General features: G+C 45.4%; 1 protein-coding gene across 6 annotated transcripts in view; it reads left to right on the forward strand.

Moving 5' to 3' along the window:
• The first annotated feature begins 7,551 nt into the window (after positions 1 to 7,551).
• Positions 7,552 to 23,314, forward strand: part of NLRP3 (NLR family pyrin domain containing 3) — a 67,830-nt gene continuing 52,067 nt past the window's right edge. Inside the window, exons 1-8 of one of the 6 annotated variants that reach the window (XM_025985586.2) lie at positions 7,552 to 7,635; positions 9,165 to 9,394; positions 9,547 to 9,875; positions 13,125 to 13,223; positions 13,708 to 15,481; positions 17,579 to 17,752; positions 19,733 to 19,903; positions 21,457 to 21,627. In XM_025985586.2, coding sequence (XP_025841371.1) covers positions 9,599 to 9,875; positions 13,125 to 13,223; positions 13,708 to 15,481; positions 17,579 to 17,752; positions 19,733 to 19,903; positions 21,457 to 21,627 — 2,666 coding nt within the window. In that variant the 5' untranslated portion in view covers positions 7,552 to 7,635; positions 9,165 to 9,394; positions 9,547 to 9,598. The remainder of the gene's footprint in view (positions 7,636 to 9,164; positions 9,395 to 9,546; positions 9,876 to 13,124; positions 13,224 to 13,707; positions 15,482 to 17,578; positions 17,753 to 19,732; positions 19,904 to 21,456; positions 21,628 to 23,314) is intronic. The other 5 variants (XM_072761148.1, XM_072761147.1, XM_072761149.1 and 2 more) reach the window with 5 other exon arrangements.

Below are 23,314 nucleotides of genomic sequence, written 5' to 3' on the forward strand. Positions count from 1 at the left end.
GCAAATAGTAAAGGAAGGGGAATGGCAGCCAACAGGAGAGCTCTGGAGAAATATTTCATAGTCCTTGGATGCAGACACCTGCCCATTAGCACAGGCACATTGTCAGCAATATTGTGCCTGTACTAGTGAATCTTAGCTCAGAATCAACGCCAGGAAGTGGAAACTCAGAAGAATAGTCAGATCTCAAAAATGGTATCTACTGTGTCCATCTAAGCTTCTGGGTAAAGGAAAAGGACCATTATTATTTAGAGGATTGGTATACTGATGAAGGCTGGAAGAATAGAGAAACCCAGCTGTCTGTACATTCTATTTTGAGGTGACCAAAATTCTACTAACTTGCTACATGGTTTAGATAACATTCTTTCTCTCTCTTTTTTTCAATTACAAAGTTACATATACTTATTGGGAAAAAAGTCAATTAATGAAGAAATGTACAAGATAACAGCATTCTCTATTACTATAGAAAATAAATATCCTCTGCATGCTTTAACCTCATATTTGTAGTTTCAAATATAGTTTTTCCAGATTTGTCAACATATGTATTAGTAAGTGCATATATATTTTTAAAAAAATAAGTAATATCATATATACCTTCAACAAATTGCCAAATTTCTAATAGAATAATAGCTCTGCAGGAAATTTTTAAGGTTCCCAAGCAATAGAAGTTAAGCTTCAGGCAGCCATTCCAGATAATGAGAAGAGTTAGACCAGGGCTAACAAATAAAATTCTACAATTGATACACATGTCCTATTTGGTGCTCTCTTAACATGTGGCTGTGGAACCTTGAAAATGCCACTAGTATAGCTCAAACTGAATCATTCATTTTAATTAACTTAAATTTGAAAAAAAAAACACAGAAATATAGACAATCATGAGGAAATATTATGAAAATGATATGTTAACAAATGGAACAATTTGGAAGAAATGAACCAATTTCTAGAAACATACAAACTATTGATATTGAAACAAGAAAAAAATAGAAAAATGTGAATAGACCAATAAACCAACAAAGAAATGGAATCAGTAATAATAATAATAATAATAATAATAATAATAATCTCCAAGAAACAAAAGTCTGGGGCCAGAGGGATTCACAGGGGAATTCTACCAAACATTTAAAGAAGAGTTAGTACCTCTTCTCAAACTATTCCAAAAAATAGAAAAAGAAAGGAAACTTCCAAATACATTCTATGAGGCCATTATTACCCTGATACCAAAACCAGATAAAGACCCCACTGAAAAACAGAACTATAAGCCAATATTCTTGGTGAACATGGATGCAAAATTTCTGACAAAATGCTAGCAAACTGAATCTAACAGTACAAGAATCATTCACCACGATCTCGTGGGATTTATTACTGGGCTGCAAGGGTGATTCAATATTCACAAATCAATCAACATGATAGACTACAGCAATAAGAGAAAGGATAAGAACCATAACATTTATTGATGATAAAAACCCTTAACAAAGTAGTTTTAGAGGGAATGTACCTAAACGTAGTTAAAGCCACATATGAAAAACCCACAGCTGACATCATCTTCAATGGAGGAAAAACTGAGAGCTTTCCCCCTAACGTCAGGAACACAGCAGAGATGCCCAGTCTCATCAATGTTGTTCAACATAGTACTAGACGTCCTAGCCTCAGCAATCAGACAACAAATAGAAATAAAAGGCATTCAAATTGGCAAAGAAGAAGTCAAACTTTCTTTCTTCACAGATGACTTGGTACTCTAGAAAACCTGGAAGACTCCAGCAGAGAACTGCTAGAACTCATACAGGAATTCCATAAAATCACAAGATATAAAATCAAAGAACAGAAATCTGTTGCATTTCTAACACCAACAATGAAGAAGCAGAAAGAGAAATCAAGGAATTGATTCCCTTTGCAACTGCACTGAAAACAATAACATACCTAGGAATAAACCTAACTAAAGAAGAGATCTATACTCTGAAAACTATGAAACACTTCTGAAAGAAATTGAAGATGAAACAAAGGAATGGAAAAACATTCCATGCTCATGGATTGGAAGAATCAATATTGTGAAAATGTCTGTGCTACCCAAGGCAATGTACACGTTCAATGCAATCCCTATCAAAATATCACCATTTTTTCAGAGCTAGAACAAACAATCCTAAAATTTGTATGGAGCCAGAAAAGACCCCAAATAACAAAGCAATCTTGAGAAAGAAAAGCAAATATGGTGGCAGCAAAGCTGTGATCATGCAGACAGTATGGTCCTGGCAAAAACAGACATCTAGATCGAGGGAACAGAATAGAGAACCCAGAAATGGGCCATTAACTCTATGGTCAACTCATCTTCGACAAAGAAGGAAAGAATATCCACTGGAATGAAGACTCTTCCATAAATGTTGCTGGGAAAATTGGACAGACATGTGCAGAAGAATGAGAATGGACCATTCTCTTATACCATACACAAAGATTAAACTCAAAATGGATGAAAGACCTAAATGTGAGACAGGACTCTATGACAATCCTAGAGTAGAATACAGGGAGAAACTTCTTATAAGACATGTCTACAAAGACAAGGGAGACAAAAGCAAAAATGAATTACTGGGACTTCATCAAGGATAAAAAGCTTTTGCACAGTAAACAGTCAACAAAACTAAAAAACAAGCTACAGATAGGAGAAGATATTTGCAAATTACATATCAGATAAAGGGCTAGTATTCAAGATCTATAAAGAACTTATCAAAGTCAACACTCAAAAAGCAAATAATCCAGTTAAAGCATGGGGAAAAATCATGAATAAACACTACTCCAAAAAAGACAACCAGATGGCCAACAGACAAATGAAAAGATGCTCAACATCACTCAGCATGAGGGAAATCCAAATCACAATCACAATGAGATACCGCCTCATACTTATCAGAATGGCTAAAATTAACAAGGTGGTACAGCCACTCTGGAGAACAGTGTGGAGTTTCCTCAAAAAGTTAAAAGTAGGGATCCCTGGGTGGCGCTGCGGTTTAGCGCTTGCCTTTGGCCCAGGGCGTGATTCTGGAGACCAGGGATCGAATCCCACATCGGGCTCCCGGTGCATGGAGCCTCCTTCTCCTTCTGCCTGTGTCTCTGCATCTCTCTCTCTCTCTCTCTCTCTCTCTGTGACTATAATAAATAAATAAAAATTAAAAAAAAAAAGTTAAAAGTAGAGCTAACCTATGATTCAACAATTGCACTACTGGGTATTTATCTCGAAAATACAAATGCAGTGATCCAAAGAGACACCTGCACCCCAGTGTTTATAGCAGCAATGTCCACAATAGTCAAACTGTGGGAGGAGCCTCCATATCCTTCAGCAGATGAATGGATAAAGAAGATGTCTATATACACAATGCGATATTGCTCAGTCATCAGACAGGATGAAATCTTGCCAATTACAGTAATATGGATGGAGCTGGAGTGTATTATGCTAAGTGAAGAAGTCAATCAGAGAAAGAGAAACACCAAATGATTTCACTCATATGTGGAATTTAAGAAACAAAACAAACAAGGAAAATTAAAAAAAAATAAGAGGGAGGGAAAGAAAACAAGAAACAGACTCTTAACTCTAGAGAAGAAATTGAACGTTACCAGAGGGAAGGTGAGTGGGGCGATGGGTGAACTAGTTGTGTACCTGTTGTGATGAACACTCAGTAATTGTTGAATGACTGCATTGTACCTGAAGCTAGTATCTCACTATATGTTAACTAACTGGAATTTACATAAAAGCTTAAAATAAAAAAAAAAAATCCTTAGAAAAGTGGGGGGAAAATAAATTAGAATTTCATTAGACACAGGTGGTAGTGGCTTCTGGAGGGATCGTGGAAGGCTGACAGATGCCAAGTGGCAGGCATCCCTGCAGACTAAGAATCTCTCTTCCAGGAAAGCAATGTGGCTTCTCACTGCCGGGGGTGGGGTGGGGTGGGGAGGAGTAGCGAAACTGCTACCCAGAGGTGATGATTAATGCATCATGTTGTGCCCTGCGGGTAGAAGGAGGCGGGAGCTGGGTGAGGACTTGGAGGTATACACACCCGGGGTGGAGCAGGATTTGGGGTGTCCTGCTTTGTCCTTACTGCTTGGCTTGGGCTTTCCAATATAATCTGACTTTCATTGTTTTGGGTCTTTGTCCTCATGTCTGGTGTCTGGATTTTTGGGTCAGAAAAATCCATGTGGCATTTCCTGGCTCTGCTCCCACCTGCAGAACCAGGGCTTGCCCTCCTCGCACAGCAGCAGTTTGGGAGCGCGGCTGTCTGCTCTGGCCTTCTGTGTTTCCCTGTCGCCTTCGGCCGGCTGTGGTCCCTGTAGCTTCCATCAGTCACTGGAGTCCCAGACTGTTTCCTTTGGTTCTGTTTTGGTTTCCTGTAGTTTGTTCAATGAGAAGGAATTTGTGACAACTTTGGGTTTGCCTTCTGGCGTGAGCTTTGAGTGTTTAGTGGGCTTTTCTTTGGTGCACAGCGTAAAACCGTGGTTCTCCATGCTGCTTTTGGATGAAGCTTGAACTCAAAGGAAGGTTTTACTCCTGAGACTCCTGAGACCATCCTTGCTTATTATTTTTGTCGACTCTCATATTCCCACACCGGAAAGAGAACTTGTGTCAGGACTCAGAACATGCAAAGCATCATGATTGTGTTCTTGTCTAGTTTTCACGTGTGATTAGAGCATCTTTCCAAAGTTCTGGACTGAACTTTGAACAGTGTGTCTTGCATTCCATCGGGTAGCCCACAGCCGGGAGCACGAGCAGCTGATGGCAAGGAGGAAACAGTATAGATGCCCTGAAGGCTGGAAATCACCTGCTCCTCTCCAGTATCCCGAGGATTAATGTCTCTAAGTCATTGCATCTAGTTCAACTTCATGGATTTTCAAATTATTTCCTTAATTTCCCTACAAACCAGTTACAGCGGCTTAACACGTCCAGCACCGATTCTCCCAAGTGCCAGGAAGGAGGCAAAGGGCCTGGAGCCGTCACGTGCAGCCGCTGGCAGGACCGGTTGGGAAGACAGTGTGGTGGTAGTTTCTCCTGACACAGCCCAGCCACTCCGCCGTGCCCAGGTATTTTCTCCCAGGAGACGGAAGCCTGCATAAGAAGCTGATGTGAGTGTTTACCATGGCTTTGTTAACAGTTGCCAGAACCTGAACACAACCCTGTGTGTCCAGGTTAGTGTGGGATGGCATGGTTAGTGTGGGAAATGGACAAAGTCACCATGCTCTGTGCACAGTGGTCAGTACATCCCTGCGGGGAGGGGTGGAGATGCTGCGGTGAGGCTCCAGCAGGTGGGAGTGCCTGACAAGCCTGCTGCCTGAGAATACTGTTTCTGTGACACTCTGGAGAAGCACAGCTTTAGCTGCAGAAACCAGGTCGGTGGGTGCCCAGGTCGGTGGGTGCCCAGGTAGGCAGGTGCCCAGGCCAGTGGGTGCCCAGGTTGGTGGGGCCCAGGTAGGCGGGTGCCCAGGTCAGTGAGGCCCAGTCTGGTGGGTGAGGACACAGCATGGCTACCAAGAGGGACAAGAAGTCAGGGGTATTGGAAGTGCCTTGAATGTCAGAGGTCCTGGTGGTTTGATGCCCTAGGTCCTGCTGAGAAGTCCTCCGTCTATACAGGAAGAGGGCAGGAAGTTATCCTGTGTAGAAATTCAGCTGATCCACTCACTAAATTTACACAAAGAAAAACAAGGAAAAAATACTCAGCTTATAGATTTGAAGGATAGACTTAAAAAAACAACACATTTTATTTATTTATTCATGGAGACACAGGGAGAGGCAGAGACACAGGCAAAGGGAGAAGCAGGGTCCCTGCAGGGAACCGGATGCGGGGCTCGATCCTGGGATCACACCCTGGGCCAAGGCAGATGATCAACCACTGAGTCCCCCAGGTGGCCTGTTTAATTTTTTTCTAACTCATATGAGTAATATGTATTTATTGCAACAAAATAAAATTCAAATACCCCAGAAAGATTTAAATAAAAAGAGAAAATGCACTGTCATCCTTAAGAGAAAAGTTAAAGTCCCTGGCTGCTGGTGCACTGTTTCCTTCTGGGCGTGACTGGTGTTTGTGTGTGTGGCAGGGCCCTGAGGGCCCTGAGACTCCTCGCAGAGGCGGACCAGGGCACTCACATATGCTGTCCTGCGCTGGCTGCGGCTGCAGGAGGTACCTCTATCCCCTCCATCAGGGCCTCTGCACACCGTCCAGTAACAGTGCAGGTGTCGGGATCTAACCACTGACACCAGCGTCTCTGACTCAGGTCCCTGTCATCACTTCATTTGTTCAGTCCTTGCAAGAACCTTCTGCAATGGATGCTATCGGCACAGAGAAATGGACTCGCTTCCAGTGCTGCCCCCTGGACGTGGACTCTCATCCCTCCTGCTCTAGGCCCCATGCTGGCCCGAAGAGCTGACCTCCTCTCCCTCACCACGCTTGCTCTATGTACGCGGGCCATCATCACATTGTGGTCCTGCAGCCGCCACACGTGCCTGGAAACACGGTCCCGGTGCTGCTTGGTCCTCTGGCTCCTCTGGGGCAAAGCAAGGCGTCCCTCCAGGCTGGCATTCTTGCCTGGCACCCACTGGGCGCTCCGTAAGTGCTCACAGACTAAGTGAGTCCATGAGTCTAGGAGCAGGGTTTGTGTCTGCCCCAAGGAATTGAACTTAGGATCTCGGAGAGATGGCCACACTCCCATGTCCGCTGTGGTATTATTTAGAAAAGTCAGATACGGAGACAAGCTAAGTGTCCACAAGTGGAAGAAAGGGTGAAGACGGTAGGTACACATGTCTACACCACATGCCATGGGGATTATTCAGCCACGGGGAAAAAGGACATGCTGCCATTTGCAACAACGTGGGTGGAGCTGGAGGACGTGAAGTGTGTAATATCACTGTACGTAGACTCCAAGTTCGTCAGAGTCACAGAGACAGAGAGTGCAAGGGTCAGGGGCCCGGGGCTGGGAGGGGGCAGTGGGAGGTATCGGTTGGGGGCACGCAGGCTATGTGACGCCAGAGGACTAAGTCCTGGAGATGGGCATATGGCTCTGTGCCCGCAGCTGGTCATTCTCTGCTGTGCTTGGAATACTTGCCAAAGGGCAGGTCTTGTATTAAGGGTTCTCACCATACACACTGAATAGCATTAAAACAGCAACAATAATAAAGGGGCGGGAGGAGACGTTGGGAGGTGATGAGCATGGCCTCGGCAGAGGTGAGGTTCTCACAGGCGTATCCTCAGTTCAGAAAAGCAGTTGAGGACGTTGACAGGTGGTGCACAGAGCCTTTGCCGACCAGCAGACTGTGCCTGATGGCTGGAGGGCCAGGCATGCTCCTGATGCTCTACTTGCCAGCCCCGGGGGTCCCCTGCCCCACTGTGCTCACTACCTTCACAGCCCTCTCATGGCCGCTGGGAGGCCCAGGGGGACACCCCGCCTCAGGGGCCCCCGAGAGCACGGCAGACGTCTCTGGCTATGGCCAGAGATAAGCACGCTGCTCACTGGTGTGGAAAATCCACAATCTGAGTAACTGTTAGTCTCCAACTTGGTGATGCAAGCTTGTTCACTCCATGCTGAGGCCACATCCTTCCTGCCCCTGCTGGGCTGTGACCACTATAAATTCATCAAGTTTCCTCTTGGGCTGTTTCTGAGGCTGGTGTCCGGGTGAGTCTAACTCTGTGGAGCTGCATGGCTGCAAGAGTGTGGGGAGAATGAGGAGGGGCCATGGAGAGCCGGGGGTGTCCTGGTTAGCACACTAGGGATTCTCTGGCCAGCTTCCAAGCCTGCCCTTCCACGATTCTGGAAAACCCTTTTTTGTTTTTCATTACTGGGTCCTAGGCTTGTGTGCAAGTGTGTGCGTAGGGACTGGGGAGTGGGGAGGGGGTAGGGACCGCCACCACAGCTCACACCCACCCCTGGGGCGGATTTGCCCAGCATCCCCCCAGGGAGTGGATGGAGGGGATGTAGTGGGGATGTGGATATCCTGGACACCGCAGGACACAGAAGGCAAAGGTCAGGGTAGAGCGCATGGGGCTTAGAGGCTGGGGGGCACAGAGGAGACGTAGAGTCCTGGTGTGGATGGCAAGGCCGACGGGGGTCCTGGGATGGTCCACAAAAAAGGTGGGTCTACCTGGACATGCCCCAGCCCACCGCCAAACGAATGAGGAATGGATTTGGTGGGTGCATGGAGCCAGGAGTGCAGGGCAAGATGAAGGCACAGGGGAAGCAAGCATGCTTCAGGCCTTGTGTACACACACTCTCTCCTGCAGTCCCACCCTTCCTTTCCCTCCTGTTAGCGTCCCTCATTCATGGCCTTGGGTTGATGTTGTGCTTTCCCAAACTCAGTCATGTGGCGGGATGGATCCCAAACAAAGCCAACATGCTCATCAGCCCAAATCTTGGAGACGCAGAAGAGCAAGGACACAGCAGCTGACCTTTGCTCCATGTGGAACTCTGCATCCCTGTAGAAAAGCTGAGACCCTGAGCTCTAAAAAATGGTGGGCTGTGCGTGGAAAATGCTGGGAAAGTGGTTTGTTTTTGTTTTTGTTTTTTGCCTTTTAACCACCTGTTTTATTGTCTTTGTTCTTTTCTGTGTTTTTCTGAGATACCTCGTTAAGTGATGGAAGAAAGAATCACATGCTTTTTCTTGCTATGAAAAGTAGTATTTAGGGACATGAATTCAGAAATCAGTGCCCCTGACCTAAATCCTGGCTTTGAACCCTTTTTTTTCCCTGCGAAATCCTGGGCAAGTCACTTAGTTTCTGCTAAGATTCAGTTCCTCTTCTGTAAAACGGGTCTAGGCATATGTGCACCTCCTAGGGCTTCGGGAGAGTTAGATGCACAGCACATGAGTGCGGCGCCTAGGCTGGGAGAGGCTCTCAGTCCCCGTGGGCTCTAATGATGATCACAATTGCGAATGTTGCAAGGACACCTCAGGGAAATGTATGTGGTCATCACCTCCCCCTACGCACCTCGAGCGTCACCCACTCATCGCTATCGATCAATAGATGGATGGATGCGCAATTGGAGACCTCCCCTGTCCAGGCGCGTCTGTCTTCTTCCTCCGTCCAGCCGTGTGCTGCTCTGTTACTATCGTACTTACTCATTTCCGGGGTCAAAACAGAAATAGGGAACCAGAGCCTTTCCAATGGAAGGAACTTAAAAGCCATATTTTCCATTCTGTCATTTTATAGATGAAGAAACAGAAGCTGAGGAAGACTTTGCCTCCGGCCATTCCTCAGTAACCAGTGAGAACAAAGTTCTCCCCGTGGTGCACTGTGGTGGCTTAAGGCTGCAGGTTGGGCTCACAGTATTATCGACATGGTTCCCTGTGCGGGTTTAACCTCTGTTTCTCTCCAGAGGGACACTGTTCTTCCATGGCTCAGGACAGACTCCTGAGTCAAGCCAACAGGAAAACGTTCTGGTGAGTATTTGGGTCATTTTTCAAAACCTCATTATGGTTCGATTCTCTATTTTTTCTCCTTATGTTCTGGGTTTTTCGTGGGTTCATTCTCTTTCAAGAGGGCAGACTTTTAGGAAGATTCTGCTTACCCATGTGCTGTTTTCATCATCCAGCTTCCTGGAGTGGACCTATGCCCAAGGGCCCTGAGCCGAGCTGCAGAGGAGCATGGCAAGCGTCCGCTGCAAGCTGGCTCGTTACCTGGAGGACCTGGAAGATGCAGACTTTAAGAAATTCAAGATGCACTTACAAGACTATCCTTCTCAGAAAGGGTTCAGCCCTCTCCCTCGGAGTCAGACAGAGAAAGCTGACCACATGGATCTGGCTACTCTGATGATCGACTTCAATGGTGAGGAGAAGGCATGGGCCATGGCAGTGTGGATTTTTGCTGCAATCAACAGAAGAGACCTTTATGAGAAAGCTAAGAGGGATGAGCTGGAGTGGGGTGAGTGGAAGATAGACAGCATTTTAAAAAATCGTGATAAGATACACGTGACATACAATTACCGTCTTAGCCATTTCAAAGCTATGGTTCAGCAGCATTAAACACATTCACATTGTGCAATCTCCACAACTTTTCTTTGTCTTGCAAAACTCTGTACCCATTAGACAACAATTCCTGTCCCCCTCCCCTAAGCACCTGGAACTACCACCTTCTATCCTTAAGAATTTGGCTACTCTTAGTATGGTTTATGAACAGCTTCATAAAGTATTTGTCTGTTTGTGGCTGGCTTACTTTATGAGGCATAATGTCCTCGAGCCTCATCCATGTGGTCGTATACAACATTATTTCGTTCTTTTTCAAGGTGGGATAATATTCCAGGGTATGGGTATGCCAAATTTTGTTCATCTATTCACCCATTAGTGGACATTTGGATTGCTGTTAGCTTTTGATTATTTTGAACAATACTGCTAAGAGCACAAGGGTACAAACCTCTTTGAGACCCTGCTTTCAATTATTTGGGGGATGTGTTCAGAAGTGGAATTATTGTATTATATGATGACTCTAGGTTTCATTCTTTGAGGAGACACCATGATGTTTTCCATAGTGGCTGCCTCATTTTGCACTCCCATCAACAGTACGAGGGTTCCTTTTTTTTTTTTTTTAAAGATTTTATTTATTTATTCATGGCAGACACACACACACACACACACACACACACACACAGAGAGAGAGAGAGAGAGAGAGAGAGAGGCAGAGACAGGCAGAGGGAGAAGCAGGCTCCATGCAGGGAGCCTGATGTGGGACTTGATCCCGGGTCTCCAGGATCATACCCCGGGCTGAAGGCGACACTAAACCGCTAGGCCACAGGGGCTGCCCGTGTACAAGGGTTCTAATTTTTCCTCATCCCCATCAATGCATATTTTATTTTATTTTGTTTGATAGTAGTTACTCTGATGGGTGTGAGGGGATATCTTAGTGTGGTTTTGATTTGCATTTCCCTATCGACTAGTGATATTGAATGACGTTTCATGTGCTTTTTCACCATTTGTCTATCTTTGGAGAAATGTCCACTCAACTTTTTTCCATATTTCAGCTGGGTTATTTGTTTGTTTGTTTTTGTTGTTGTTGTTGACTTATAAGGGTTCTTTATATGTCTTGGATACTAACACTTTATCATATATATGATTTGCAAATATTCCTCCCATTCCATGCTATTCTTTGATGCAATGAAGTTAGTATTTTGTTTTTTAAAATAATTCCTTTTATCATCTTGGCTTTATTCTGCCTTCCTCTTGTAAGAGGGCCATGAGAAGTTGGAGGAAAGCAGTTTGCTATTTTTTTAACCTCCTTTAAAAACGGAATTTAGGGCTTATTTACCCCTAGGACCTGTGGACATGTTGGGGGTGAAGTTTTTTGCTTTCTGGCTTGGTGTTCTGATCAAGGGAAGAGCGCAAGCAAGGGCTCAGAGGAATCTAGAAAATAACAGGATAATACGGTTGAGCTAGTGGGAAAGGGGAGTAAAAATGAATCAGCAGATCAGGAGAAGCACAGCGAGTGGGACAGCAATAAGGGCACAATGAGGGAGAGAAAATGATATGCCAGCATGAGGCAGGGGTGCATAGCAGCAGGATGTTATAAACAAATTGTATATAATAACAGAATTGTAATTGTGTCAGTAATTATATACTCACTAACCCAATTAAAGTATAATGATCACAGCTACACAAGTCATTCATTAGGTAGTTTTTATGGATTTTGGTCATTCCTCATAAAAACTCTATGAGACTGGCTTTTTTTTTTTTGTAGGCTCTACACCTCAACAGAGGGCTTGAACTCACAACCCCTAGATCAAGAGTTGTATACTTTACCAACTGCACCAGCCACATACCTTGAGGCTTTCGAAAGAACTTTCAATTTCATTACTCAATGAAATACTTTAGTCACAAAAAGACAAATGCCTTAAGACGTCATTTGTAAGAGGTACTAGAGCAGATAAATTTGTAAAGACAGGAAGTGGTAGCCAGGAGCTGTAGGCAGTGGGGATTGGGGAGTTGTTTAATGGATGTTGAGTTTTAGTTTTACAAATAAGAGATAATTCTGGAGATTGACCAACAAAGCGAAGTGAGCCTGAAAGAGGTTCTGGTTGCCCAAGGCTCTGTTTCAGTCAGAGCCCAGGCATGAATTCAACACTGGATGTGTCTTTGGCTAGAACCTGACTCTTCATCTCTATGTGCTACCTTGGCTTCTTGGGCTGTGAGATAGAAGAATGGTATCTGGGGTTAGAAGCTTTTTTTTTTTTTCCCCGAGGGGGACCAGGTTGTAGGGTTAGGCTTCAGATATGAATTAAGTCATGGTTTTGGTTTGAGTTACTGTTCAGATTTTGTTTTGTGATCAAGTTGCCAATAGCATTTGCATTCAGAATAAGTAGACACCTGCCAGGAATCTTTTATTTTGCTCTTGGGATCATGCTCATCTAAAGTTATCTCCCAAATATTTCCCCTGGTGCTTAGCACTTGTTCTGTTGTGCCTGTATTTCTCCAATGAAGTGCCTCTTTGGGATGTGTAATTTAGTGACTGTTTAGGTCTATGAATGTCAAATGTAGATGCATGTTGGAGCTTTCAAAATATAATGGTGCTGGTCCCTACCTCAGATAGAATGAAAAATAATCACTGGCAGTGGATTTTTTTTTTAAAGCTTCTTAGGTGAATCTCAAGTCAGGGATTCACTTTTAGACAAAACAGCTTGATAATTCTCAGTCTTGAAGACCCAGAATGTGGGTATGATTAATTTCAGGCATTTGGGGGCAAGGGAGGACAATCCTGTTGTCTCATAGCCTCTTGGGGGTATTTAGACATTTAGCGTGGGAGTGGCCTCAAAACAAGGACACCAGGGGAAGTTTGCCAAAGACAAACAAGGGTAAGAGAAACGTTGCCTGTCTCATGTGTTTGCTGATTGATTTCTTGGCTTGGGAGAGATCCTGAGACTGGATACAGTGGGGGCACAATGCTAGGTGGGTGAGTGACACCCATTGCTTTGAAAGTAGGAGTGCATGAGTGCCATGAACTGGATGTTCAACTGTACCCCTGTCATCTGCAACCCTGAGCTATGTTTTTGTTTGGGAGATGTCTGAGATAGGTGACTGCACTGTGCCATGTGCTGAGTACTGAGTCTCAATTACATCACCTTAGTCAGGAGTCCTGGTTTTTAACTTTGTATTTCTCCCTCCTCCCTGCCTTTTTTTCCCCCAGATAATTCACATCTGGAATGCCGAGAAGAAAGCCTTGAAGAGGAGTGGATGGGTTTATTGGGGTACCTATCCAGAATCTCTATTTGTAAAAAAAAGAAAGGTAAACAGTGGGGTTAGTGCTTCCTATTGGGTTTGGAAATCCAGTTTTGAAAGCTTGGTCATTCTGTATGTTCCTGCTCCTTGGGGAGCAAAGGCCCATTTCAGGAAATCCACTTTAGCTGAAGAAACAAACCAGTGTTCACATGGCTCCTTGCAGTCCCAGAACCAAGGGGAGGTGATTGAGTGTCTCAGGTTCTAAAAGGTATGCGCTGCAGACTACCTAGAGGAATAAGACTGAATAAAAAGGATTTTCTGGCAGGTAACAGGGCCTCTGGTACTTTGCTGTTCTTCTGCTCAACTGTGTATTTTGTTGAAGATTTTGACGGCCTAGATTTTCTGGGACGGTCCATACCCACACAGTGAAGAGAGTCTGCACCTCCTTTTTCTTAACTCTGGTCATCATTCCCTATGGACCACAGACCATTGTCAATAGCTCATATGTGCTTGGAGTTCTCCCAAAGTTTATCTTTCTGTCTTTGCCCCAGATTACTGCAAGAAGTACAAAAAACACGTGAGGAGCAGATTCCAGTGTATTAAAGACAGGAATGCCCGTTTGGGTGAGACTGTGAACCTCAACAAACGCTACACTAGGCTGCGTCTCGTCAAGGAACACCAGAGCCAGCAGGAGAGGGAGCATGAGCTCCTGGCCATTGGCAGGACTTCAGCCAAGACGCTGGATAGCCCCATGAGTTCCCTGAATGTGGAATTGCTGTTTGAGCCTGATGACCAACACTTGGAGCCCGTTCACACAGTGGTATTCCAGGGATCGGCAGGCATTGGGAAAACTATACTGGCCAGGAAGATCATGTTGGACTGGGCGTCAGACAAAATTTACCAAGACAGGTTTGACTACTTGTTTTATATCCACTGTCGGGAGGTGAGCCTCGGGACACGGAGGAGCCTGGGGGACCTGATTGTCAGCTGCTGCCCTGACCCAAACCCACCCATATGTAAGATTGTGAGCAAGCCTTCCAGGATTCTCTTCCTTATGGATGGCTTCGATGAGCTGCAGGGTGCCTTTGATGAGCATACAGAGGCTCTCTGCACAAACTGGCAGAAGGTGGAGCGGGGAGACATTCTCCTGAGCAGCCTTATCAGGAAGAGGCTGCTTCCTGAGGCCTCTTTACTCATCACCACAAGACCTGTGGCTCTGGAGAAACTGCAGCATTTGCTGGACCGTCCCCGTCATGTGGAGATCCTGGGTTTCTCAGAGGCCAAAAGAAAGGAATATTTCTTCAAGTATTTCTCAGATGAGCAACAAGCCACAGAAGCTTTCAGGCTGATTCAGGAGAATGAGATCCTCTTTACCATGTGCTTTATCCCCTTGGTCTGCTGGATTGTGTGCACTGGGTTGAAGCAGCAAATGGACAGTGGCAAGAATCTTGCCCAGACATCCAAGACTACCACTTCAGTGTATATCTTCTTCCTCTCCAGTTTGTTGCAATCCCACAGAGAGACCCAGAAGCACCAAGTCTCTGCCAGCCTCCGGGGTCTCTGCTCGTTGGCAGCAGATGGAATCTGGAACCAGAAAATCCTGTTTGATGAGTGTGACCTTAGGAATCATGGCCTTCAGAAGGCAGATGTGTCTGCTTTCTTGAGAATGAACCTATTCCAAAAGGAAGTGGACTGTGAGAAATTCTACAGCTTCATCCACATGACTTTCCAGGAGTTCTTTGCTGCCATGTACTACCTTCTGGAAGAGGAGGAACAGGGAAGGATGAGGAACCTGCCATGGAGTAGTTCCAAGCTTCCCAACCGAGATGTGAAGGTTCTTCTTGAAAACTATGGCAAATTTGAAAAGGGGTATCTGATTTTTGTTGTTCGTTTCCTCTTTGGCCTTGTAAACCAGGAGAGAACCTCCTACTTGGAGAAAAAATTGAGTTGCAAGATCTCTCAACAAATCAGACTGGAGCTGCTCAAATGGATTGAAGAGAAAGCCAAGGCCAAGAATCTGCAGATCCAGCCCAGCCAGCTGGAGTTGTTCTACTGTTTGTATGAGATGCAAGAGGAGGATTTTGTGCGAAAGGCCATGGGCCATTTTCCCAAAATCGAGATCAGTCTTTCCACCAGAATGGACCATGTGGTTTCTTCCTTTTGTATTGAGAACTGTTGCAGGGTGGAATCACTTTCCCTGAGGCTGCTTCATAACTCCCCAAAGGAGGAAGAGGAGGAGGAGGAAGAGGAGAATGAGAAGGAAATGCAACACTGTGATGTGGATCACTGTGTCCCCCTAGATCCTCATACCACCTATGCTTATCGGTAAGGAGATTTGGCTTCCGGCAGGTGTAGAATAGTAGTGCTGGTCTCCATCTTCTAGCCACCTTTCTCTGGGCACTTGCTGTCTCTCCCTGCTTCTCAACTGTCTTTAAAATGTGGCTGCCACAGCTACATAATAATGCCACCACCACTCATTTCTACCAGACACCTTCAATGACAGAGGTTGACTAGTAGGGGAAAGGAAAGTGGACAAATGGGTGAGGAAAAAGGCAATGAAGAAAATAAACAAATGATTGGTGGATGCCAAGTCAGTGCAAGGTATTCTGTGGGGTAGAGAGTTGAATAAAAATGTTGTAAACTCAAATTGCTTGTAATCTACTTGGTAGATTACATACTGAATACTAGTGCTAGTATTCAGTTAATACCCAAGGAGCAAAACAACCCCAGTGACTCTCAGGAGCACAGAAGACAGAAGGCCTTTAGTGCTGGGTGCTGAAGGGAGGCTTCTCAGAGGAGTGAGGTTTGAGCCTGCCTTGAAGGTTTGGTAGGATATGGGTGAGTGCAGGAGAAGGTAAGGGGATTTTGGCAGTGGTGTCTGGTGTCTGAGGAACAGATTAGGCAGGACACTATGGGGAGGGACATGGTTTCATTGGAAGTTATAATGAGGGAAAATTGAGGGTAACAGAGCTGGGAAGGAGAGGGTGATTTTAAGTCCCACATTATGTTTATAACCAGGAAGTCACCAACAGCACCCTCTTCAGGGTCTGTTCATCAATATTGTAGGAGATCAGAAGCCAGTTGCTGTGTCTGAACAGCAAAACAGTTCAGTTGCTTGACCTCTGAAGTCCCTGCTTGGGAACTGCCACAGCTATGGTGGGAAGGTGGATGCTCTGTGAATGCTTGGGTTTAACCTGCCTAGAAAACACTTGACATGGGACAAAATTAAGGAGAAAGGGGACTGGTCCTTCCACCAGGGATCATGACTTTTCAACTCCCTCTCTCATGCTTGGCACTGCTACCAGGACAACCTTTTTATTTATCATTCAATCATCAAGGACCACCTGCTAGGGCTTCAGCATTAGCTAAGACCTGGCCCTGCTCACAGCAACTTAAGGTTCAGTTGTGGAGACAGTTGGAAAACAAAGATGGACAGTAGAGAGAGATGGACTATGGCAAGAACATCTATAGGATGTACCAGAAACGTCTGGTGGGAAGCCCTTGACCAGCTGGCCTCTGAGAGATGGAGCATGAGAAACCCAAGTGTGGGCAAAGGGTGGCTTGAACAGAGGGAATAGTGGGTTCAGAGGGCAGAGGTGGTGAAGCAGGGTGTGTCCCTATAATGGCAAATAGTTTAGGGTAGCTGTAGAGGGTGAGAAAGAGAAAGTGAGGGAAGGAAGCATATCTGCTCTATAGGGCCCTAAAAACTATGCTGAGGAGAAACCTGACCAAGATCACACAGAGCTGTGAAGAAGGCTTGCAGAGACTCAGACTAAAACTCCTGATGAAAAGCCTGACACTCATCTCATTAGATGATAGTTACCTTCCTCTGAGGGCAAGAGCTTGCTTTGTGTGTTCCAGAACCTTCTAAAGACCAGCAGCATTGGGCATCCATCCCATGCTTGTTAGAAGTGCAAAGCTGCATGTCTAATTCTAGACACACAAAGTCAGAATCTGCATTTTAAAAAGAGCTGCACATTGGAACCACTGCAAGTCTTAAGAATATTGATGTATGTGGTCCCATCTCAGAGATTCTGATATTAGTCTCATGGTGTCACCTGGCCTAGGGATTTTTGGCAGCATAGCTAATGCTATTATGCAGCCCGTGTGAGAACTGGTCTCTGGGTCACTTAGCAGAGTGACCAAGGCCATGGGCAGGACAGCTGACTGATGAGAGAGGGAAGAGAAAGACACCTGGGGGAGGCTCTGGAGGGTGTGCAAAGGCAGCAAGTCACAGACTCATGCTATTTCCATAATAGAGTGTGCAGGATAGTCTTACCAGGCCACCCCCTCCCCTCCCGCCCCTGGCCTTTGTTATTCCTCAGTAGGCCATTTGTGGTTCTGTGAGTCAGCTCTTAATCCTCAGGAGGTCTTTGTCTGAACTGATTTTTCTTTTCTTTCTTCCTTGTTTACAATTTCTAGGTTGGTGAATTGCCAGGTCACTGTCAGCCTTTGGCAGGGTCTCTTCTCAGTCCTGAGCAGTAATTCACTGAGCCTCACTGAACTGAATCTCAGTGACAATGCTCTGGGGGACCAAGGGGTAAATGTGTTATGTGAAATGCTCCAGCATCCTGGCTGTAATATTCGGAGATTGTGGTAAGAACCTGTGTGTGTGTGTGTGTGTGTGTGTGTGTGTGTGTGTGTGCGCTCACCTGTTGCATGTATTTATGAGTGAGACAGAGAGAGGAAGACCCCAGATCAGTGGTTTATTAGTTTTCTAGGGCTGCTATATAACAAAGTACCACAAACCAAGAGCCTCAAACAATAGAAATTCATTATTTCATAGTCCTGGTGGCTGGATGTTCAAGATGAAGGTGTCATCAGGGCTGGTTTCTTCTGAGGCCTTTCTTACTGACTTGTAGATGATGGTCTTCTTCCTGTGTCTTCACATGGTCTCTGTGTTCATGTTGGCTCTCCTCAAGGATACCAGTTGTGTTGGATTGGGGCCTGTCCTGATGACCTCATTTAAAGCCTGATTTCCAAATAAAGTCACAATTCTGAAATCCTAGGGATTAAGACTTCAACATATGATTTTTTTTTGGAGAGGTGGACACAGTTCAGTCCATAAGAAGTGAGAAGGAAGAATGGATCAGAGGCCAGTTGTTTGGGAAGTTTCAAATGGGGAAGAAGGTAGGGGAAGTGAAAGGCCTGTGTTGGTGATACAACGAAAAGCGCATGACCTTCATGATCTTCCATTTCCTCACTGGCCATCCTCATAGATGAGAATTGGAGAGTTTTGTCGTATACAATGGCTGCTTGGGCTGGACCTCATGAAAATATTTTGTATAAGGGCACTTGGATGGCTCAGTGGTTGAGCATCTGCCTTTGGCTGAGGTCGTGATCCTGGGGTCCTGAGATCAAGTCCCGCATTGGGCTCTCTGTAGGGAGCCTGCTTCTTTCTCTGCCTGTGACTCTGACTCTCCCTCTGTGTCTTATTTAAGCATCTAATCACACTAGGGCACCCACCAGGGCATTTAGGTAAGGGAATGGTATAATGCAGGGTAAATTACAAATTCTTTTCTTACCTTCAAGGCTCTGGCTGGTTTTGGCTCTTTACTTGCCTCTCTGTCTCCATCCCACACCAGTCTCCTCAACTGCCCTGGTGGGTGCCCCTGTGTGATTCCAGAGAGGGAGACACAATGAGGGAGACATGGGTGATTCTGAGATATTTTGGAGGTAACCAGGGGTTTAGTTACGCATTTACTTCTGGTTGGTGTGAAGATAGTAGCAGAAAGGAAGATTGTTATTTATTTATTTATTTATTTATTTATTTATTTATTTATTTGAGAGAGAGAGAGAGAGAGAGATCACAAGCAGGGGGAGGGGCAGAGGGAGAGGGAGAAGCAGGTTCCCCACTGAGCAGGGAGCCCAACACGGACTCCATTCCAGGATCCTGGGATGGTGACCCAGCTTCACTGATGGAGCCATCCAGGTACCCCTGGAAGACTGTTTAACAGGCTCTAGGATGATGAATTATTCACCTAGAAAGGAGAATGTTGTTCTTGCTCTTCTGACAGGGACACAAAGTGTTGTTATTGGTGGTGATGGTGATAATGGTGTGTGTGTGTGTGTGTATATGTGTGTGTGTCGTTGTAAAACAAGTCAAGAACTAGAGATTCCTGCTGTTTCAGTGTAGGTGGGGGGCTGGTAATTGATCTTTAAACAGAACAATGGGAACAGGATTGACAAAGAGAAGTAGATGGGTAAAACCCTAGAGAGACAATATCCACCTGAAGGATTTTCACAGTGAGGAATGTGTGATGACGAGGTGGAACACACAGGTTCACCACCTTTTCCATTTATAAGACAGGGACATGCCATGTACACATTGGAGAGCTGACCATTATTTACATAGAGAGTTCACTGAGCCTGGGAACCAAAGTCACACTAAAACTCAGGCTGCATACAGGCATTCTGATAGGATCACACTTTCATGTAACTTTCATTAAAATTTTCCTTTTGTAATGTGAGAATGCAAATGCCCCTGTTTGGTGCTGAAAACAAGCACAGATCAGAAGGCAGTGACAGAGAAACAGCCTGTGTTCTGATGTTTCTGCTTCTGTGCTTGGCATGAAGGTTGGGGCAGTGCTGCCTTTCCTATCGGTGCTGCTTCAACATCTCCTCGGTCCTGAGCAACAACCAGAAGCTGGAGGAATTGGATCTCAGCCACAACGCCCTGGGAGACTTTGGAATTAGACTTCTTTGTGTGGGGCTGAAGCATCTGTTCTGCAATCTGAACAAGCTTTGGTGAGTCTGAACTATTTTCCTTCACAAAGCGTGAGCTGTGGCTTCGATGAGTCATGATGGGCTACAGTTTTCGCATGAGAATGGCCATCACTGTTCAGAAGATTTCCAGATGTTGATCAATAATTCAGTCAGTTATGTTTATTGTGGGAAGAGCCACATACTAAGCCTTAGGGAGGGAACTTAAAGAATCAAATCATGCTCGCTTTTAAGGTATTTACAGTCTAGCTAAGAAAGTAAAACCAGTGTGATGCATTGCTCTGGAAGAATTTTGGGAGTTGATGACAAGTTCTTGGTCTCCATGCTAAGCAAGAAGAGAGGTGCTAACACAATACAGACACCTGGTATTTTATGCAGCCTTTCATTTACTGCTTCTGGGAGACTTGAATTTTTTTTTTTTTTTTTTTTAAACATTTATTTTTTTTTTAATTTTTATTTATTTATGATAGTCACAGAGAGAGAGAGAGGCACAGACACAGGCAGAGGGAGAAGCAGGCCCCATGCACCGGGAGCCCGATGTGGGATTCGATCCCGGGTCCCCAGGATCGCGCCCTGGGCCAAAGGCAGGCGCCAAACCGCTGCGCCACCCAGGGATCCCGAGACTTGAATTTTGAAGAAGAGAAAACACTTGAAAATGGTAGTGACGATTCACACCCATTAGGAGGACTGTTATAAAACAAAACCAAACCACAAGGGTAGATGAGCATGTGGAGAAATTGGAACTATAACGCATTGCTGATGGGAATGTAAAGGGTATGGCCAGTGTGGGAAATAGAATGTCAGTTCCTCAGAAACATGACCCAGCAATTTTACTTCTGGGTAAAGAGAGTGAAGTCAGGCACCCAAATGTGTATTTGCACATCTGTGTCAACAGCAGCATTATTTACAATAGCCAGAAAGTGGAAATACCTCAAATATCCATTGATGAATAAATGTGGGTGGGATTGCGGTTGGGAGTCAGGGAATGTGGTACAGACATGCATCCATCCTTAACAGGAATTTGGACACATCCTGCAATGTGGATGAACCTGAAAGACATTAAACTAATTAAAATAAGCCATACATAGAAGAGCAGATATGTACAATCTCACTCACAGGAAGCACCTAAAATAGTCAAATTCACAGAGACAAGTGGTAGAATAGTGGGTCCCAGGGGCTGGGGGAGGGAGGTATGGGGAGTTAGTGTTTAGTGGACACTGATTTCCAGTTTGGGAAAGATGAAAAACTTCTGGAGATGGATGGGGGTCACAGTTACACAGAGAAGACACTTAAATGCTCATGAACTGTACACTTAAATTGGGTTGCAATGGTGAATGTTATGCCATGTATATTTTACACTATATGGATTAGTGCAGGGACCCGAAGAGATGTAGATTGGGCATGGGCTGGAAGGTGTTTCCTTGGTATTATGCCAAAGGAAAGGAAATAGAAAGTTTGAGTAGTTTGGATGTGCTTCCCACGTGCGGACTGGACTAGAGGCAGTGTCAGAGCCAGCGCTTCCGCGATTCACAGCTGAGATGAGGGAAGTGAATGACACTCTGCCATCTCTGTGGAAGGTTGGTCAGTTGCTGTCTCACACCAGCATGTTGTGAGGACCTTGCATCTGTGCTGAGCACCAACCAGTCCCTGACCAGACTCTACCTTGGGGAAAATGCCCTGGAAGATGAAGGAGTTGGAGTTCTATGTGAAAAAGCAAAGCACCCACAATGTAAACTTCAGAGACTGGGGTAAGTCATTGTGGGTGTCTCAGTGGAGAAGCAAACACCCCCTCCTTAGGGATGTAATGGGAAACACGATGGGGTTTGCTCTGTGAAAGTTGGTCAGATGGAATGGAGGGTAGAGAACTGAGGAGCCAGTATGTGAGGTGGTTGCAGGTGCTAGATACTACTTTCTACTGTAAGGTATTTATGACCCCGAACTGGAGATTCTTAGTGAAGGAAACTGTAGGGGTTGTTGAGCCCAGGCCCCCACTTGCTCCTCAGACACTCACACGGATAGTTACTGGCTTCACATGTGAACACTTCGAAGCACACCAGTCATTGCTGCCCAGTGAAGCCACAGCAGGAGGACAGAGTTGTGTCTATGCAGCACCTTCTTTAGTTTCTGGGGTTGGTCCTTGTTTCACCCCCCAGGGCTCTGCTGAGAGATGTTGATCTCAATTCCCCAGAGACCACACTCAAACTCTAGGCTTCTCCTCTCTTGCCTGGACGTCTCTGAATTCTGAAGAAGGATGCGGCTTCCCAGCTTCGCCTATGTAGTCATGCTGTCCCAGGAAGGGCTGCTCTGTTCATGTCCCTCTGAGAAGTATACTGCCAAGACCTGAGCCTGATACTCCTAAAGATATGTGGTGGTTTTTTCACCCCCTGTGGCAGGGCACTGTGTTGTCACAGGGGGCCCTGTGGTTTCCTTGTTCTTCTGGCAGGCACATTGCATCACAACATCATATTGGAATTCTGTAGTAAATAATAATGTGAAATTCTGGCATGTTTCCTTGCTTCCTTCCTTCCTTCCTTCCTTTCATTATTTTTAAAATATTTATCTATTTATTTGAGAGAGACAGAGAGAGCGAGCATGAGCAAGGTGCCAGCCATGGGGCTCCATCCCAGAACCCTGGGATCATGACCTAAGCCAAAGGCAGATGCTTCACTGACTGAGCACCCCAGCACCCCTCTGGCATGTTTTCTAACACTAACAACCAAATCTCTACAGAACCCAACTGCGTGTCTCACATGTCAGTTCAGATCTGACACTATATACTCAGAGTTGGCGCAGACCCCACGGGTCAAGAGCCTAGTCCTGTATGCTCCCCATGCTGGCAATGTCAGATACCAATGCAGGTAGTGGGCACAGTTCACTTGCACATCTCTCTGACTCAGCTATGAACTGGGGACTTCCGCAATCCCCTCTCAGGTTTGAAAATTTGCTAGAACAGCTCACAGAAATCAGAGAAACACAACTTACATTTATTATAAAATATATTATAAAGAAGCCAGATGAAGAGTCATATAGGCTAAGATCTGGAGCGCAGGGACTCTGTCCCCATGTAGTTGTGGTGGGCCACACTCCCAGCACACAGATGCTTTCTTCAACCTAGAAGGTCTCTGAATCTCATTATTCAGAGTTTACAGAGTTTAATCTCTGGCCTTCCTCCTTTCTCCTTCCTTGAGTTTGGTGGGTGGGGCTGAAGGTTCCAATTCGCTAATCACTTGGTCATTCTGGTGACCAGCCCCATCCTAAGGGCATCTATGGGTCTCACCTTCAGTCACCCCATTAGTATAAACTCAGGTGTGCTCAGAGGGGGCTCCTTTGAGTTGCAAAAGAGACTGCTCCACTTTGGACATTCCAAAGGTGTTAGAAGCCCTGTGCCAGAAACTGCATATATACATATTTCTGCAAACCAAACTGCAAACTATA

This window comes from Vulpes vulpes, chromosome 6, assembly GCF_048418805.1.
Source record: "Vulpes vulpes isolate BD-2025 chromosome 6, VulVul3, whole genome shotgun sequence".
In the NCBI taxonomy this organism is placed as follows: Eukaryota; Metazoa; Chordata; class Mammalia; order Carnivora; family Canidae; genus Vulpes; species Vulpes vulpes.